The 19,732-nt window shown below is 43.4% G+C and overlaps 1 protein-coding gene across 2 annotated transcripts; it reads left to right on the forward strand.

Moving 5' to 3' along the window:
• The first annotated feature begins 727 nt into the window (after positions 1 to 727).
• On the forward strand, positions 728 to 18,190 carry LOC139406730 (bromodomain testis-specific protein-like). 2 transcript variants are annotated; one of them, XM_071149701.1, is made up of 22 exons: positions 728 to 1,452; positions 4,494 to 4,790; positions 5,025 to 5,162; positions 5,289 to 5,430; positions 5,655 to 5,785; positions 6,204 to 6,560; positions 6,722 to 6,850; positions 7,421 to 7,645; positions 7,755 to 7,927; positions 8,105 to 8,403; positions 8,531 to 8,650; positions 8,839 to 8,985; positions 10,924 to 10,982; positions 11,120 to 11,267; positions 11,674 to 12,045; positions 12,332 to 12,405; positions 12,713 to 12,836; positions 12,935 to 13,023; positions 13,155 to 13,339; positions 13,499 to 13,781; positions 13,889 to 16,614; positions 16,651 to 18,190. In XM_071149701.1, exons 2-21 carry the CDS (start codon positions 4,590 to 4,592, stop codon positions 13,955 to 13,957), a joined length of 3,465 nt encoding a protein of 1,154 aa, XP_071005802.1. In that variant the 5' UTR covers positions 728 to 1,452; positions 4,494 to 4,589; the 3' UTR covers positions 13,958 to 16,614; positions 16,651 to 18,190. The 2 variants fall into 2 exon arrangements, with proteins under 2 accessions (XP_071005802.1, XP_071005803.1); XM_071149702.1 differs by having other exon boundaries at positions 12,716 to 12,836.
• The last annotated feature ends 1,542 nt before the right edge of the window (positions 18,191 to 19,732 follow it).

Consider the following 19,732-nt stretch of genomic DNA (forward strand, 5'->3'; position numbering starts at 1 on the left):
ACAAAAATCTCTGAAACTGGAAACACTTATCTCCCTCACTAGCTTTAAGCACGAGCTGTCAGAGCAGCTCACAGATTACTGCACCTGTACATAGCCCATCTATAATTTAGCCCAAACAACTACCTCTCCCCCTACTGTATTTATTTTGCTCCTTTGCACCCCATTATTTCTATCTCTACTTTGCACATTCTTCCACTGCAAATCTAACATTCCAGTGTTTTACTTGCTATATTGTATTTACTTCGCCACCATGGCCTTTTTTTTGCCTTTACCTCCCTTATCTCACCTCATTTGCTCACATTGAATATAGACTTATTTTTCTACTGTATTATTGACTGTATGTTTGTTTTACTGTGTTGTTGTATGTGTCGAACTGTGTCGAACTGCTTTGCTTTATATTGGCCAGGTCGCAATTGTAAATGGGAACTTGTTCTCAACTTGCCTACCTCGTTAAATAAAGGTGAAATAAATACATTAAAAAAAAAAATGGCATATGATGAATGATAGCACAAACAGACTGCCACTCAAGTTTAGCGGCTAGTTTACCATATCCCTCCCACGACGACAAAGTATCAGAGAAGTTTGGAATGTAGTAAATCATCAACTCTTTGACAGCATTTTACCACTGAGCTCAAATCAATTATGTGTCAGCTGGGCTAACAACATGGCTAGACATGACGTCCGTTAAACTCCAATTGTTGAGCCAATCGCAGAGCCAAAGAGTACGCATGCGTATTTTGACGGAATTCCCTAACCCCACTCGAAAAGCTTTTCCAACATGTTTCTCAGCTGAACGCTTTCTTTAGGACGGGCACCATATCGATGAAACAGGGATTAGAAACGCATTTTTGTATAATGTTCGAAAGAAATTGATTGTTTAGAGGACATGTCCTACTCACACATCAACCGAAGGTTCTAGAATGGTCATGTGATGTGGTTTGACCAGTTGTGTTGCATTTTGAAAAATACCCTGGGTTACCCGTGATTTTTTTTTAAACGAATGCCTCTGTAGCTGTCAAACTATCTAGGTTACTACATTGAAAAAAGGACGTGAATGTCGGTGAGCTTACGGTGAACCGATGTTTGATGTTAGTAGGATATTTGTGTTTAAGTAAAACTAAATCCTGTCCCACGCTATAGAATAAATCAAGAACTGAATGTAGCACGTGAACTGGTTTGACCAATCACCGATCGACTTCTGGACTGAAGTGTATAAATATGAGGCGGTTGCCCATAGAGACGTCCGCCATTGAAGACTGGTTTTCAACGTACTTAATATTGTTTAAACCTTGTATTGTGTTTTTATTCGTTAAAAGGCAAAAAATAGCACCGTTTTTATCCACCGCATCATCTGCGAAAGTCTCATTGGGCATCCTTCCAGCAGAACACGGTCGGCAAAGAGCGTCTGTCTCAGTTCGGCAGTAAATACAATCTTGTGCCAGAGACGGAGAGGTAAATGTGTAAAGAGTTCAGGGCTCGATATCCAACACATTGCATTTAATCAGCTGGTTACTTTATTGTATCTCATAACGTTGAAACGGAAGGCTTGTGTGTGTGGCGGGGAGAGCTGTTTCATTTGAGAGGTTGACCTACTTTTTGTGTGGTGGCCTTTAGACAGATCCGTTTCCTGTCACCATTTGTTCCGTCAAACTAGCTAGCTAACATGTTTCACTAACGTTAGCTACTAACGTTACTGTATACTGTTATTGCTAAGGTTAGCTTGTGTCACATGCGGTACAATAATCTGAACTAGGTTTAGGATTCAAACATAAACGGTAGAGCCCTAATGTAGAATTTGATGTTGGCTGGGAAAAGCGTTCGTGTTTTGGTACGAATTCCGCGTCAGCTATCTTGCTAATCTAGGCTAACATTCTCTAGTTCACGCGCTACTGGACACCACATTTTGGTCGACTACGCTTGAGTGATGCATTCAACGTGGAGTTGACCGACGATGGGCGCAAACGAACTAACAGAACTAACGATTGTTAATTGCTAGTTACTAACGTTAACTGGTCTGATCATCATTGTTGTAGCCTACTAGCTATATTTGTATTAAATTACCCCCCCTTCTAGTTTGATGGCTAACGATACCAGCTAACTAGTTACTATCATGTCTACCAGTAGAGGGCAGGCAATCGGCAGTCAGAAATGGCAGTGACGCATTGTTTCTCGGTCCTATTATCTGGGATCCTTGGGACGTCCATACCCTTACCTTTGTTAACACAGTCAGAATTACCTTCATTCGCTAAGTGAAGGACTTACTCTGAATTTTACTTGGTGATATTGTGCTGCTAGTGAATATAGTGCAATATTTCGAATGATAATACTTTCCTCATCTGGCACCAGGTACTTTCCAACCATAACCTTACCTTAAACCATTGTACATTGCAACTTCAGTGGTTAGGGACGTCTCAAAGTATCCCGGATAGCACGGACCGAGTAAACAACAGCTTTTAATAATGACACGCACCCATACCATCCATCACATGTAATACACCCATTAATGTGTAACGTTAGGTTCTAGTAAATAAAACAATTATGACATTATTTTTCTTTCCATTAAGTCCTTGACTTTCACACCTCAAATGTTTTGTTAAGTATTAGTGTCGTGTATATTTTTTTAAATAAGATACTACCTCTTAGATTATGTAAAGTTAATTGGAAACTGATTTGAGTTTTGTTATGAGTGTTTATTTTCTTTGTTGATACAGGTTTTGTATGTTGTACTTGGGAGGACAAATGATGGTTTCTCTGTAACAATCCAATGTATTTAATGAAAATAAACTGCCTAGAAGATCAATATAACTTGTAATGTAAATTCTTTGATTGGGTATCGGCAAAAGTCCAAGCTAATTGAATACGCACTTTGAAGATAGCAGAATTCTTGATGGGTTAAGTAGGTGACAAAGGCATCCATCTGTGCCAGCACAATTTTTTTTGTGTTTGTGAGCTATCACCTAGTTTGAATTTCACTGCTTTAAGTTACAGTAAAGGTCCTCAGCCTACGCCAGAAACCTTGTCTTTTACTGACTGGGCATTTCCCAGCGAGATGGCGCCTATAGTTTACCTTATTATGGACCATGTAGTTTGTTCATATGTTATGGAAGTAATTTCTTATGTATTTAGGTATTTTATGAAGCTGTTTTGAATGGAATACCAAGGGGTTGACCCATCATAAAAAGATGTAGTAGCGATTGTCCTGGAATATAATGTTGGCACTGTGAAGCAAAACCTTGAACTTAGTGACTATTTTCTACTTTTGGGACACTGAAGAGAAAATAGGCCTAATGCTTTTTCATGGGTTGATGCCTAGAAAGTTGCTTCTTGAGTGTAACTAATTGCAAAAATGTTTGACTGAAAACATTGATATTTTGATATTTTATTTAGTTCATCAGTTCGCATGCTTTGTAGTGTCAATTAATACAATCATACTTTTCATAAAACTAATTTAACTGTTTTAGTTGATGGTAGCGAGGAAAGCGCAGCTCACAGAGGTGCTTTGCAGAGAATTGGTCAAATTATTTCCGGTCTTGTTTTTCAAGCCATGTTCCTCTGACAGATATGAGGTAAGCGAGTTTGGTGCTTCAGATGCCACATTGGACACCAGAATTGTAATGTTGACTGTGGCCAACAATGCATAGTTCCAGTAGATGGCAGTAGAAACCAGCAGTTCTGAATTGCATAGGGTTAAAGATGCCAGATGCAGAAATGGCTCCGCCATTTCCTGGTTGCTAAAATTTGGCCTAATTTCAGTTTGTGACAAAACCAGCAAGTGTAGTGTAGAGAGTCATTGTACTGTCGAAACCGCTGGTGTACTAAACCAAAAGGAAGCATTGAAATAGCGCTCATAGACCAGATCTACTGCTCCTTAGACTTGCTTTCAATGATCATGATGGATCTACAACACACCTTTTATATGTGAATTTGGTTGGATTGTCCAAAAGGTGACACATTGCAGCTTTAAATTGGTTGCTTTTTGTAGTTGTGTTTTGCTCTGAATTTTATTTATCAAAACCCCTTGTTTGTAATGTTATTTATGTTTTTTTTTTTCTTTTCGTCCCCTGCACAAAATAGTACCAAAAAGGCAGATTAGTTTCGGTCTATGGACACACACTGTGTATGATATGGCAGTGACTAGATTACCTATTGCAGCGGTTCTCAACTTTCCTTGGGGATCCCTAGACAATTTTGTTTGAGCTCTGAACTAGCTTGCCTGTTTCACCTACTCAAGGGCTTGATAATTAGTTGAATCAGGTGAGCTAGCTCTGGAATAGATCAAATGCATGGAACGGGTGGGGGTCCCAGAGGAGAGGTTTGAAAACCACTAACCTATTGGACTTTCAGGGCAAAAGCCTTCCTGTGCTAATTAAACAGTCAATTCAGCAGCTCGCATGGCAGTGTGACAACATTTTTTTTGTCACACAATTGTGCAGTTATCTAGTGCAGGGAGGAAAAAAAACACATCCGTGCTGAAAACCACCCCTCTCTTTCAGTGGTCTTGGAGGAATATGTGTGAGAGCTGAGCTACAGGAAACAAGTGCCGCTCTGAACTCCTACCCCGTGTCTACCGACCTTTGGACTGCACCACAATGACAGACGCTGTATGTCCCCCAATGTCCATGGTGGGAGGCGTGAACCCTCCTCCCCCGGAGTTCAACAATCCCAAGAAGCCCGGCCGCATCACAAACCAGCTGCAGTACCTGGAGATGGTGGTGGTCAAGGTCCTGTGGAGACACAACTTCTCCTGGCCTTTCAGGATGCCTGTGGATGCTGTCGGACTGCACATTCCAGTGAGTCTCTCACTTTTTGTTACTTGCAATGTCTGATATGGGGTTTTTCCCTACTTAACTAAGTTGAATGCGCTGACTATAAGTTGCTAGCTGATAAGCGCATCTGCTAAGTTACTGAAATGTAATTATCAAATGTTTTTCATTTTAGTACTTGGTCATTTTTTAAATTTCCTCCATGCACAGCCATCACGACCTCTTATGAATGATTTTTTCCGTTCTTTTTTCTGTTTTTAGGATTACTATACAATTATCAAGACGCCAATGGACTTGAGCACCATCAAGAAGCGTCTTCAGAATAATTATTACTGGAAAGCGATGGAATGCATAGAAGACTTCAACAAACTGTTCACAAACTGCTATGTATATAATCGGGTAAAGAATTTTTTTTTTTTTGAAATGTCATAATCATATTGTATTCACTCACCACACACATAGTGTCGGCCTACATACTCTCCCATTCAGTGAATGCTCAATAATTGTTATTCAACATGTTTTCAGCCTGGAGATGACATAGTTCTGATGGCCCAGGCCTTGGAGAAGATCTTCCTACAGAGAGTGGCTGAGATTCCCCCGGAGGAGACTGAGATATCTGCCATCACAACCAAGACCCCAGTGAAGGGTGGGAGGAAGTCCTCTGCTGGTAAGCTACACAGCCTCTCCAGCGGCTTACACAAGCATTGTATGCTTCCCAAATGGGTGGCACCCTATTCACTTTTATTGTGCACTACTTTTGACCAGGGCTGTTGGGCTTTGGTCAAAAGTAGTGTACTATAAAAGGGAATAGGTTGCCATTTGGGATGCAACCGTACTATCTTTCATGTATTCCAATGTCTACATTCTGACTTCTTAATGTCCTCTTTGTAGGTATGGTAAAGCTGAGGCCCCAGTCCCCTGTGTCTGAGGTGGTGTTCCAGCAGACGGTGACGGTCATCCCTCTTGAGGCCCACCACACCATCCCCCCTGCTGCCCAGCTCTCCTCTCAGATAGCAGCCAAAGTCAGTACCTCTTCACAATTACCTCACTATATGTACATTATATATTTTATACAACGGGTGGTTCTAATTCTCAATGCCAATTTGGTTAAAACCGCTTTCCAGCCGGTGTCTATTCCACAAGTTACCACCTGCTAAATCTATGACATTAAAATGCCTGTTTACTCTGTTCCATCTGACTGCACAATCCACTGTCTCATCAGCCCAGCCAGGCAATTTATATACTAGAGCTCCACTATAAAAATTATGTATACATGATCTCACATTTCTTTTAGACTAACATTTTTATTTCAACAGCGGAGATTTAACTTCTATAATACTTAAACATGACCCATCACCTTTTTGAAGTTTGTGCAAACGGTTTAGTCTGTATTTTGTGAATGCATTTCTACCCTTCTCTGTTGTGTTCACATGGTTTCAGATCGAGAAGGGTGTGAAGAGAAAAGCAGGCGCCACCACGCCGACAGCCTCTTCTCCCATCACCAGCTGCGAGTCGTCCCCTGTCGTCGACGGCTCGACGCCCTGTAAGCTGTTCTCCAGGCGGGGCAGTGGTCGGCCCATCAAACCCCCCAGGAAAGACCTGCCTGATTACCACCAGAGACAGAATAGTAAGCTCTCGGATCAGCTCCGCTTCTGTAACTGCATCCTGAAGGAGATGTTCACCAAGAGGCATGCGGCCTACACCTGGCCCTTCTACAAGCCGGTGGATACGGAGGCCCTGGGTCTACACGACTACCATAACGTCATCATGCAGCCCATGGACCTTGGCACCATACGGGTTAGATGGCCGTGTTACACTAAACCTGTGTTGAACGAGAGAGGCCACTTAGTATCTGCCAGGGTTACATTGGCCAATCAATATCTTGTCTCTTGTTCTCTCTCACTATTGAAGATGACAGTATTTGTGATGATGCTGAAGACGTACGTGTTTTTTCACAGAAAAAAATGGTTGAACGTGAATACATGGATGCCCAGGATTTTGCTGCTGATTTCAGACTCATGTTCTCCAACTGTTACAAATACAACCCACCCACCCATGAGGTTGTTATTATGGCAAGAAAACTCCAGGTATGATTGCCCGTGTTTTCAACCAGTCTTGTCTGTAGAAGTTGTCTAAATGAATTGCAATGCAATAGCGATATTACAATATGCAGGCATGCATTTGATCTTAAAATGGGCCAGCCACGTAAATCGTGTAGATCTGAAGGGGGGGGGGGGGGTTGCGCGCGAATTCAGACCGTGATGTTAGATATGTGCTCTATCCAATGTCACGTGTGACCGCTGTGATCAGCCAGCTGCATCACCTACCAACCATTGCTCACGCCTGCTTCTCTCTGTCCTCTGTTTCTGCGCATCTCCAGTTTTAAAATGTAATTGTGTGATGGCGGGCTGGGGTGTGCAGACATGAATGAATCCCTGTGGTATCACGATACTACTCTGTATTGTGATATCGCTTCATTAGTCAAATGTTGGTTTTAGGACAACACTACTCTGAAAATGAGCACATTTTCTTGCACTTCACACGCAGTTTTCATATGTTACAGTGCAAAACAAAAGTCACCAGTTTGCGTCCCTAAATATGAAGATGGATGGTTGGTGAGAATGTTTGACTAGATTAATTGTGGCCCTACCCACCAGGATGTGTTTGAGGAGCGCTGGCTCAAGCTTCCAGATGAGCCGGTGAGGAGGGCGGGTGGGCCAGGACACCACGGTCACCACAGGGACAAAGGGAGAGGAGATGGGCCTGAGAGCTCCAGCACAGGCAGCAGTACCGGCGAGAGCTCCTCAGAGTCCGAGTCCTCCTCAGACTCTGAGGAGGAAGAAGAGGCTAGAGCTCTACGGTTGGCTAAGCTAGAGGAACAGGTATGCCGTCACCTGCTGCTGTCATTGTACCTGGCCATGCTGACGTCACTGTTCTGTTACCTACTACTGTGTATCTAACTGATGCCCCCTCCACTCTTCTTCTCCTCAGTTGAAAGCGGTGCACGATCAGCTGCAGAGACTCACCCAGGAGCCCCTGCTCAAACCAAAGAAGGAGAAATCAAAGGAGAGAAGAAAAAAGGAAATGAGTAGAAGACCGAAGCATGAAGACTTGAGGAAACCCAAAATACAGAAGAAGTGCATTAACAAGGGAACATCATCTGTGTAAGTGACCAAGTCGTTGTTGATGATAAATTATAATCTCCCTCCCCAGTGGAACCAATTTTTTTTTTTTACCAATTCAAAGGATTGACTTTCATGTTGCCAGTGGCCTGTTATTATTTTACTAACTTTCATTGGCCTACAAAGTGTTCCTGAATGTCTTTTTACCTCTCTCTAAAGGCACGGCAAGAGGAGGAAGATGGCTCTCCCTGTGGTGCCCTATGAGTCTGAGGAGGACGAGGTGCTAGCGGTGCCCATGTTGTACGGTGAGAAGAGGCAGCTGAGCCTGGACATCAACAAACTGCCGGGGGACAAGCTGGGCAAGGTGGTGAACATCATCCAGGGCAGGGAGGCCTCGCTCCGTGACGCCAACCCTGAGGAGATAGAGATCGACTTTGAGACCCTCAAGCCCTCCACACTCAGGGCCCTGGAGAGCTTCGTCACGACCTGCTTCAGGAAACGGCCCAAGAAACCCAACCGTGAGTAGTTGCAGTGCACACCTTCCTTTCTTGGTTCCTTGCGGGTTGGTCATTGCACATGTATCTCTGTACTCCTGACCAAGGACTTTACTAGGCTCAAATGTCATTATTTCCCCTATTCTTCCAGTGAATAAGCTGGTGAAAGCCAAAGGAGAGATGCAGACTGTGAAGGAGCAGGATGCAGAGAAATCTCGCCAGAGTATTACCGACGAGCCGAGCTCACTGGCCAAGAAGAAAAAGGCAACAAGTAAGTGAACTCTGAAGCTGTGGTAGTAAGGACCAGTATGTCTGACTTAGGGGCCTTGTTGTCCAGGGGAAACGGGTTCTTCTGTTTTCTCTGCTGTCCAATAGTGAGTAACGCAATTGTGCAGTGCTCGTCTCTGTCTTTCTCTCTGTTGTCCTACACGTGACCATTGTCCCTCTGTTTCCCTCCAGATGAGCCCCCTATAGCTCCTCCTGTCCCAGACTTGGCCCGGCTGTCCCGTCTCAGTGAGAGCAGCAGCTCTTCCTCCTCCGGCTCTGACCGCTCCAGCAGCAGTAGTAGTGATTCTAGCACTTCTGATAGCAGTGACTCTGAATCAGGTTAGCTGTTCTCCTCAGCACTAAGCACTACCCCCCCCCCCCCCCCCCCCCCCCCCCCCCCACACACACACACACACACACATATCCACCCTGCTTTCCTGCAAGGGCACACTCCCCCCACTCGTTTGAAACTAATGGAGTGAGAGAATACGATATGGCTAAATACTCACCTGGACTCTAGCCTCTGTAGCACAGAACCTTTTCATCTGCTGGCAAAACCAAAATACTTGAAGAAATATTAGTGTGTTATCGTTTCATGTTTTTGTATGTTCGTTCATTGGGTGTATTCTTTTAATTTTATTTATCTATTTGTGCACTTCACGTTTGTACTACAGAGAGCAGTGAACTGTCACAAAAGTCTATCTTTTGATTGTTACAGTGCTGTATTTATTTGTATGTTATTGTTTTAATGCAAACAAATGGTGCTTTGTTTGAAATGAGGCCAGCCAGATTTCTGTGCCAAATGTCATTAATCCAGCGGGCACCAGACTGCTGCCGTGCAAATCTGAAGTAAATTAAGAATTGGGACCAGTTCTTAAAAACAGCCCATACAGGCCAAGTGCTATTTATAAGCCAAAGATCTTATTTACACTCCTACCGCTATACATCTTCTATAAACATCGCAAAAATCAGATGAATACGGTTCGAGAAGTACCAGACAGCATTACAATACCCTTCAACCCCCCCTCTTATCTCACCCTCCATACTGTTAGAGTTGCGTAAATTCAAATCTGGTATCAGGATAAATATAACAATGAGTGATTGTATACTATGTATTTTTTATTAGCTAAGAAATAAATGGCAAATGCAACTTTCGTATATATGGGCTCACTGTAATACCACGCAGGGCAGAACAGAGAACTGACAGGATGTATGTAAACAGTGTTCTTATACTGTGATGGACATAGTTCCAACCTGTCTGTTGGCCTATCACAGTAGAGGCTGGGCGGGGTTTAAACTTGCTCAGCCTATTGCAGGCGCTCAGGCGGGTCCCCGCCTCGTGGCGCTTCTTGGAGTCCTCCCTCCGTCGACGTATAGATTCTTACTGTTCTGGTATCGCAGCCTAGTTATAACAGTTGTTCAGTTCCTGCTATTGTGTTGTTCAGTATTTTTCCATATCAGTTAAACCTCGTGATGACCACCCCTCCCTATGCCTGCTGAAACACAACTTTGTAAGATACAGCAAGTCACACCATGTGCTCAATATTGTTACATACAAACACAAGGACAAAGCATCTGCTGGACTGTTATCTACAGTTTTGCAACATGCAGGTCACACCATGTTACTCAGTTCTTGTCTCACACACAAACAGGCAAGTAGATGTAGCAAGCAGTTGTTTAATCTCATGATGATGCTCAAGTGCACAAATGCAGATAATTCACACAGCCAACATCAGATAATATTTAATCAATAATATATGGTAATGGCTATAATGTAAAACACAGAATCCCACAATACTCTCTGAACCGTTGCAGAGTCAAAGCTGGTCCTCACTTTAGACAGCGGCACTCATCTCTGTTCACCAATTGATTGTACTCAGGTTTTGGTTTTTGCAATATAAGCATAATACACGTACATCAGATTTGTATGTGAAGTACTCGACAGATTGTAACGCTAATGCAGAGCTTGATGGGGTAGGATTTCTCCTACACTGCTTCATTTTGTAGCCATTGCAAATGTTTTTTTGTTTGTTCCATTTGTACCTCATATGGGTAGAATTTTAAATGTATGTGTCTTGGTGGTCGACACCTAGAGTTTCAAATAAATACATTTTGATAGACAATTTTACATTTTACGGTTAAATTGTTTTTCTTTGAATTTGTATCGCATCGTCAAACAGTTTTTAGTATTATTTAAAGGTAAGTAAAGATGTTTTTATTTATTCTCCATTTATCCAACTGTGGATAAATTGAATTACTATTGCGCATGTCTTTCAGTAAAGAAATCTGAGAAGAAAAAGAAATGCAAAGACACTCTACACAAGTTCAAGATCAAGGTAAATATCTAACAGCCCCTACTTCCTCTAACCCAGTGGTCTAGTTCACATGGGTTATACCTTCTATTTGGATTAATATACTTGGAACTACAGTGTTTTCATTATAAATTGTAAGCCCCCCCCCCCCCGTCAAACAGAATTCCAAAAAGAAGAAATCTGCTAAGAAAGACCCAGTGTCGGAGTCCTCTCTCCAGACCAGCCAGCCCCCGCCTGCCTCTGCCTCGCTAGTCCCAGCAGTAGTAACAAAAGACCTGCCTCCTCTAGAGCTACTCACGTCTCCCCCAGGTAGCAAACGTTTGTCGCCTTGACATTCTGTGTTAGTGTTGGCTATCAAGGAACTCAAGTTCTGTAACACTGTCTTTTGGTTATTACATTTTTAAAGGTTGTTGACAAATCCGTAGTGTCAGCCCTATCTATGGAAATACAATTTCCCCTGTAAAACAGTAGGTTTTAAGCCCATGGAAAGTCTAAGACTGGACCGAGGCCCTTGTGGAAATCACATAATGAAAAGCTTGTATTGTTTGGATTAGAGATGGAAAAAGCTGGATTGCCTGGTCATTTCGCTGGGCCGTGTTGCTATGTCTCATGGGATGTGACGTTTTTAGTTTAATCAGGAGGTCCGATTAGGGACAGATGCCTACAACCTTTACTCACTATTTCTATTGAATCTCCCCTCTTCCTTCCTTCTCAGCCTTACACAGCCGCCTGCCTCCGCAGCCTTCAAGACCAAGTGCCAAAGCAGCACCACTACCTCGCAAAAACAGGGTGGCCCCCCTGCAGCTCACTGACAGTCAGCCCCAACAACGGCAGGACCTGCTGGTCCCATCTGAGAGCCCCACTACTCCCTCTCTCACTCCCCCTTCTTCCTGTGACCCCACTCTTATTCTGCCCACAGACCCACTCAACACAACAGCTGCACTCACACACGCACCTCCCTCCAGCCTGCTCTGTTCCCGCCAAACCCCTCCCTCTCCCCTAGCACTCCTCCCTTCTCCTCGGTGTCGATCACTAGCCCAGACACAGGAGGTGAAAACTGGGCCACCTGATAGGGCACAACAGGAAGGTAAGGGCTCTTCAGTCAGCTTAGCATCCCCCCTAGCTTTTAGCATGTCCCCTCCACTGCGTGCTGCATGCTTCCCAACCCATAGCTGCTAAGGTCTGTGTGTCGCCTGTAGATGTTGTTTTGCCTCGTTGTTTACAGTGTTAGATGCCATGTCTCCATCGCTGTAGCCCTTGGCTGCGTGTCTCATCCTGTTCCTCAACTGCCTGCCTGCCGGCTTTCATCCATAGTGTTTGTGTCTGTCTGTGTGGAGAATAAGGCCCTGCTTTGTTTTTCTCCTGTCTATCAGGTCTGTCTGCGCTGCTGACCCCTCTGACCTCTCCTCCTGCAGTTTTACTACAGGCTGCTGATAGCAGATATGAGGTATGCTCTCATCTTCCTGTTGTTGATAGATGAATTGTGACGTTAGATTAAAACACTTTTTAAATAAATGTCTCCGTTCTTGGCATTTATAAATATTGCAAGAGTTGATTGGTGTATTTTCTTTGACGGTAATTTAATTAGAATCGATACGAGTCTACAGAGTGCTTTGTGTTGCAATTTAAATGTGTTTTTCATTGGCCAAATCTTTCAGGGGTGGAGACAGCCGGTTGATTGTGTGAAATAGCATTGGCCTTAGCCCTTGAAGTGGTAATGGAGGTATAATACTCTAAATCTCACTTTGCGATAGCAGCAGCCGTGCCCAGTGCTGTTGTCCCCTCTACAAGACAGCCCATTACAGCCAGTGAAAGATGACTGGAGGCTCTCTGAAGCACTGGGGGAGACCCACTCCAAGATTCTGCAGAAACAGCCTTGTAAGCAGAACTGTGTGTGGGTGTGGAAACGTTTTTGTGTATGGAAATGTCTGCAAATAAATTACAAATGAAAACATATTTTTAATGGACCTCCCCAGATCCCAGACACTCTGATGTTGGAAACACCATCCTCTCTCATCCAGCTAATAAACCCACTGCAGATGGAAAAAGCACACCTGCCAAAAAGGTAAGGTAATGTAACTGAAACATAGCACTAGCACAATGAATTACTTGAAATATACTGTATGCATGTCCATCGGAGGCATTTGTATTTGTCAAAAAAATGTGACACTTCATTTGTGAAACTATCCTGTGTAGGATATTGTCCTGAAGAACGCAGACTCCTGGGCTAGTTTGGGGAAGATAGCCATTTCCACTCCCTCCACGGTGAAGTCTTCAAAGGAGAGCTTTGATAAGTTCCGCAGGGCAGCCATTGAGAAGGAGGAGAGAGAGAGAGCTCTCACTCTAAAGAGGATGCAGATGAAGGCTTCAGGGAAGAGCAGGTACTTATTCATCCAGCCAATCATTTTTAATTTGTTTTTGTCTTATCAGTTATGTGTCTTGTAGGTAATGCTGCTTCACCCAAACTCCTCCAATAAAGTAGATCTCTATTAATATGTGAGTGGTACCTGATGAGCCAGCTAAAAGTGTTGTATTTTCAGCCTAACCATGCCAGTATCGTTGCCAGTGGCAGTACCAGTGCCACCTAGAGCTGCGGAACAAGAGCACCTTCCATGTAGAACTCCGGCACCAGAGCCAGCAGAGATCCCCATGCCGACGGAGGCAATCGTGGAGCCTCAGCCTCCTAGAGCTCCAGAGCCCCTGAAAGAGGAGCCTCCAGCGGCTGCCTCAACCCCACCTCCGCCCTTAACTACCCAGACTTCTGTAGACGGAGAGAGGGAGATGGCCCGCAGGAGAGAACAGGAGCGACGCAGACAAGAGGCTGTACGTTCCTTTCCTTCACTTTTTGTTTTATTGTGCCGGTCATTCTTCTGTTCCTTGTTGTAGTTTTATCCAGACTGTAATAAAACGTCTTACCTTTTCTCCCTCAGATGTCTGGTGTCATTGACATGACAATGCAGAGTGACATCATGGCAACATTTGAGAAGAACCTGGACTAAAATAAAATGGCAGCAGACCATGCAGCTGGTGACTGACGTCTGTCTTCTGTTGTTGTTGGACAATAAATAATAGAGCTTGTTGTTTTAGTAAACGACACCCTAGGCGCCTTCTCTCCCTCCAGACACTGGCTGTCTGAACCAACCACGCTGCATCTAGATGACGGAAACGGGTCATTATGCCTGTGTCCCAAATGACATCCTATCCCCTATATGGTGCACTACTTTTGGGCCTCATTGGCCCTGGTCAAACGTAATACACACCAAAAAAAATGGAATGGAGTGCAATTTGGGATGCAGGCTATTATTATCCTTAACAGGAGAAGCATGTACTGTAGCATGGCAACCTCACATGACATAACCCCAGTACATTTTAGTATTGTTGTAAGAAGATGCTGTAAAATATTGATATTGCAAAAAATATACAGTACCAGTCAAAATTTTGGGGACCTACTCATTCAAGGGTTTTTCTTTATTTTTACTATTATTATACATTGTATAATAATAGTGAAAACATCAACTATGAAATAACACAAATGGAATCATATAACCAAAAAAGTGTTAAACAAATCAAAATATATTTGAGATTCTTCAAAGTAGCCACCCTTTGCCTTGACAGCTTTGCACACTCTTGGGGTTCTCTCAACCAACTTCACGAGGAATGCTTTTCCAGAAGTCTTGAAGGAGTTCCCACATATGCTGAGCACATGTTGGCTGCTTTTCCTTCACTCTGCGGTCCAACTCATCCTAAACCATCTCAATTGGGTTGAGGTCGGGTGATTATGGAGGCCAGGTCATCTGATGCAGCACGCCATCACTCTCTTTCTTGGTCAAATAGCCCTTACACAGCCTGGAGGTGTGTTGGGTCATTGTCCTGTTGAAAAATAAATGATAGTCCCACTAAGTGCCAACCAGCTGGGATGGCGTATCGCTGCAGAATGCTGTGGTAGCCATGCTGGTTAAGTGTGCCATAAATTCACACATTTGGACTCATCAGACCAAATAACAGATTTATCCCGGTCTAATGTCCATTGTTCATGTTTCTTGGCCCAAGCAAGTCACTTCTTATTGGTGTCCTTTGGGTAGTGGTTTCTTTGCAGCAATTTGACCATGAAGGCCTGATTCACGCAGTCTCTGAACAGTTGATGTGTCTTTGCGACTGCACTTGAAGACAAAATTCTTAATTTTCCAGATTGACTGACCTTCATGTCTTAAAGTAATGATGAAGTGTTGTTTCTCTTTGTTATTTGAGCTGTTCTTTCATAATATGGACTTGGTCTTAACCCTATTTGGTAAATCTTCTGTATTCCAACCCTACCTTGTCACAACACAACTGCTTAGCTCAAATGCATTGAGGAAAGAAATTCCACAAATTAACTTAAGGCACACCTGTTAATTGAAATGCATTCCAAGTGACTACCTCATGAATCTGGTTGAGAGAATGCCAAGAGTGTGCAAAGCTGTCATCAAGACAAAGGGTGGATACCTTTTGAAGAATCTCAAATATAAAATATATTTTGATTTAACACTGGTTACATGATTCCAGGTGTTATTTCATAGCTTTGTCTTCACTGTTCTTCTAACAATGTAGAAAATAGTAAAAACCCTGGAATGAGTAGGTGTGTCCAAACTTTTGACTGGTTGTGTGTGTATATAGCAAAAAAAGAAATGTCCTCTCACTGTCATGTGTTTATTTTCAGCAAACGTAACGTGTAAATATTTGTATGTACATTAGATTCAACAACTGAGACAAACTGAATAAGTTCCACAGACATGTGACTCACAGAAATTTAATAATTTTCCCTGAACAAAGGGGGGAGGGGGGTCAAAAGTAACAGTCAGTATCTAGTGTGGCCACCAGCTGCATTAAGTACTGCAGTGCATCTACTCCTCATGGACTGCACCAGATTTGCCAGTTCTTGCTGTGCGACGTTACCCCGCTTTTCCACCAAGGCACCTGTAAGTTCCTGGACATTTCTGGGGGGAATGGCCCTAGCCCTCACCCTCCGATCCAACAGGTCCAAGACATGCTCAATGGGATTGAGATCCGGGCTCTTCGCTGGCCATGGCAGAACACTGACATTCCTGTTTTGCAGGAAATCACGCACAGAACGAGCAGTATGGCTGGTGGCATTGTCATGCTGGAGGGTCATGTCAGGATGAGCCTGCAGGAAGGGTACCACACGAGGGAGGAGGATGTCTTCCCTGTAACGCACAGCATTGAGATTGCCTGCAATGATAACAATTTCAGTCCGATGATGCTGTGACACACCGCCCCAGACCACAACGGACCCTCCACCTCCAATTCGATCCCGCTCCAGAGTACAGGCCTCTGTGTAACGCTCATTCCGTCGACGATAAGCGTGAATCCGACAATCACCTCTTGTGAGACAAAACCGCGACTCGTCAGTGAAGAGCACTTTTTGATAGTCCTATCTGGTCCAGCGACGGTGGATTTGTGCCCAAAGGCGACGTTGCTGGTGATGTCTGGGAGGACCTGCCTTACAACGGGCATACAAGCCCTCAGTCCAGCCTCTGTCTTTTGCGGACAGTCTGAGCACTGATTGAGGGATTGTGTGTTCCTGGGGTAACTCGGGCAGTTGTTGCCATCCTGTACCTGTCCCGCAGGTTTGATCTTCGGAGGTACCGATTCTGTGCAGGTGTTGTGCGTGGTCTGCCACGGTGAGGATGATCAGCTGTCCGCCCTGTCTCCCTGTAGCGCTGTCTTAGGCGTCTCACAGTACGGACATTGCAATTTATTGCCATGGCCACATCTGCAGTCCTCATGCCTCCTTGCAGCATGTTCACGCAGATGAGCAGGGACCCTGAGCAGCTTTCTTTTGGTGTTTTTCAGAGACAGTAAAAAGGCCTCTAGTGTCCTAAGTTTTCATAACTGACCTTAATTGCCTACCGTCTGTAAGCTGTTAGTGTCTTAACTACAGTTCCACAGGTGCATGTTCATTAATTGTTTATGGTTCATTGAACAAGCATGGGAAAGAATGTTTAAACCCTTTACAATGAAGATCTGTGAAGTTATTTTGATTTTTTTTCCTTTGAAAGATAACGGCCTTTTTTCAGGACCCTTTTTTTTGCTGAGTCATACATACACACACACACACACACACTTAACGGACCATATATAGATGGAAATTGACTTTTTGTACTTGTGATGGTTGGTTTGTAAATGCTTAACTCTTAGAGAAAGAAGAGTAAAAAATTAAGAGCTGTTGAAAAATGTTCCACCAACATGTTCGGTCCTCTTTTCCTTTTCACCTAGCTTGCGTCACAAATGGCACACTATTGCCCTTCTGATCAGAGCACTATATACGGAATAGGGTGCCATTTCAGTAGTTGACTTGGTGAGTCCTCCCATGTACACCAGAGGAGGCTGGTGGGAGGAGCTATAACAGGATGGACTCATTGTAATTGCTGGAATGGAATAAATTGAACGGTGAACATATGGAGAACACATGTTGGACTGTTCCATTTATTCCATTCCAGCCATTACAATGAGACTGTCCTCCTATAGCTCCCCCCACCAGCCTCATCTGGTGTTCACATCAACCTGTTTACACGCTTATTAACTTTCCAACTTTTTGACTTGGCTGAAATGCATAACCTGACTTTTTTGGGGGGGCTTCACTCCAATAGTAATACTATTATGTATACCATGTACTGTATAGTTTATCTCCAGTTCTTTACTCCTTCATGCCATTCATAGTCAATTCTGCACCTTTTTTGTGGAAAAATATTCAATATGATGCTCTGAGCTATACTGTACATGTCATTTTTGACTTATTTGGGAACAGATTTTTTTTATATACTTGTGTGGACATACAATATTTGTCTGTATCAAATTATACTTAGTATTTTATTACACAGAGGCTGGGGATGTCAGTCTTATTTAAAACTACACTTTACCTTGTTTAGGTGCCATATATAGTGGTGTGCTTAGGAAACTTTAGGCATTGTTGGTGCCTATATTGTGTTTTTTTCTAATGGGATCCAACCCTGACTACATTTATTTTGGCAGACAGACTTTAATGTTGTTTTTTATCCTATGGTTCTAGCTGTTCTGCAGTGTTTTTTTTGTTTTTTTTTTCACTTTGACATGAACAGCAGCACTTTACTCTGTATCTTGTGGTATGAGTGCATGTCATACCATATAGAGAAATAACTAATATAATTGAGAAAATCACACAAAGCTAAATCATTAAATATTTTTAATTAAAGCACTGTTTATTTTCTGTGTTTTGATTTCATGGGTGATCAGCCAGTCCCATCAAGTGGGATATCCAGAAAGTCTTCATTACAATAAAAAGGTGATTACTCAATAGTGGGCAAAAAGAGTGCGCTCGTGGCACTATGCAGATCCACACACTTGAATTTGTTAAGTGATGGAGATTTGACAAGACATGCAGGACTCACTACATGCCAATTGAGTGTGTTATTATTAGCAAAATACACAGTATACAAAACATTAAGGACACCTAATGTGGAGTTGCCCCGCCCCCCCCCCCCCCCCCCCCCCCCCCCTCCCCATTTGCCCTCAGATCTGCCTCAATTCGTCAGGGCATAGACTACAAGGTGTCAAGTGTTCCACAAGGAGGCTGGCCCATGTTGACTCCAATGCTTCCCACAGTTGTGTCAAGTTGGCTGGATGTCCTTTGGGTGGTGGACCATTTTTGATCCACACGGGAAACTTGAATGGTCAGTCTGTCATGGAAAAACAGCAAATGCACTTAATGTTTTGTACACGTGTACAGTTGAAGTCGGCAGTTTACATACACCTTAGCCAAATACATTTAAACTCAGTTTTCCACAATTCCTGACATTTAATCCTAGTAAAAATGCCCTGTCTTTGGTCAGTTAGGATCACCACTTTATTTTAAGAATGAGTAATGTCAGAACAATATTAGAGAGAAATAAATAAAAGCTGAAGTAATTCATTTATCACATTCCCAGTGGGTCAGAAGTTTATATACACTCAATTAGTATTTGGTAGCATTGCCTTTAAATTGCTTAACTTCGATCAAACATTTTGGGTAGCCTTCCACAAGCTTCCCACAAAAGGTTGGGTGAATTTTGACCCATTCCTCCTGACAGAGCTGGTGTAACTGAGTCAGGTTTGTAGGCCTCCTTGCTTGCACACGCCTTTTCAGTTCTGCCCACACATTTTCTGTAGGATTGAGGTCAGGGCTTTGTGATGGCCACTCCAATACCTTGACTTTGTTGTCCTTAAGCCAATTTGCCTCAACTTTGGAAGTATGCTTGGGGTCATTGTCCATTTGGAAGACCCATTTGCGACCAAGCTTTAACTTCCTGACTGATGTCTTGAGATGTTGCTTCAATATATCCACATAATTTACCTAGCTCATGATGCCATCTATTTTGTGAAGTGTACCAGTCCCTCCTGCAGTAAAGCACCCCCACAACATGATGCTGCCACACCCGTGCTTCACAGTTGGGATGGTGTTCTTCGGCTTGCAAGCCGCCCTCCCCCTTTTGCCTCCTAATGGTCATTATGGCCAAACCGTTCTATTTTGTTTCATCAGACCAGAGAACATTTCTCCATTTCTCCAAAAAGTACGATCTTTGTCCCCATGTGCAGTTGCAAACCTTAGTCTGGCTTTTTTAATGGCGGTTTTGGAGCAGTGGCTTCTTCCTTGCTGAGAGGCCTTTCAGGTTATGTCAATATAAGACTTGTTTTACTATGGATATAATACTTTTGTACCTGTTTCCTCCAGCATCTTCACATCGTCACAAGGTCCTTTGCTG

This window comes from Oncorhynchus clarkii, chromosome 4 (assembly GCF_045791955.1).
Source record: "Oncorhynchus clarkii lewisi isolate Uvic-CL-2024 chromosome 4, UVic_Ocla_1.0, whole genome shotgun sequence".
NCBI lineage: Eukaryota > Metazoa > Chordata > Actinopteri > Salmoniformes > Salmonidae > Oncorhynchus > Oncorhynchus clarkii.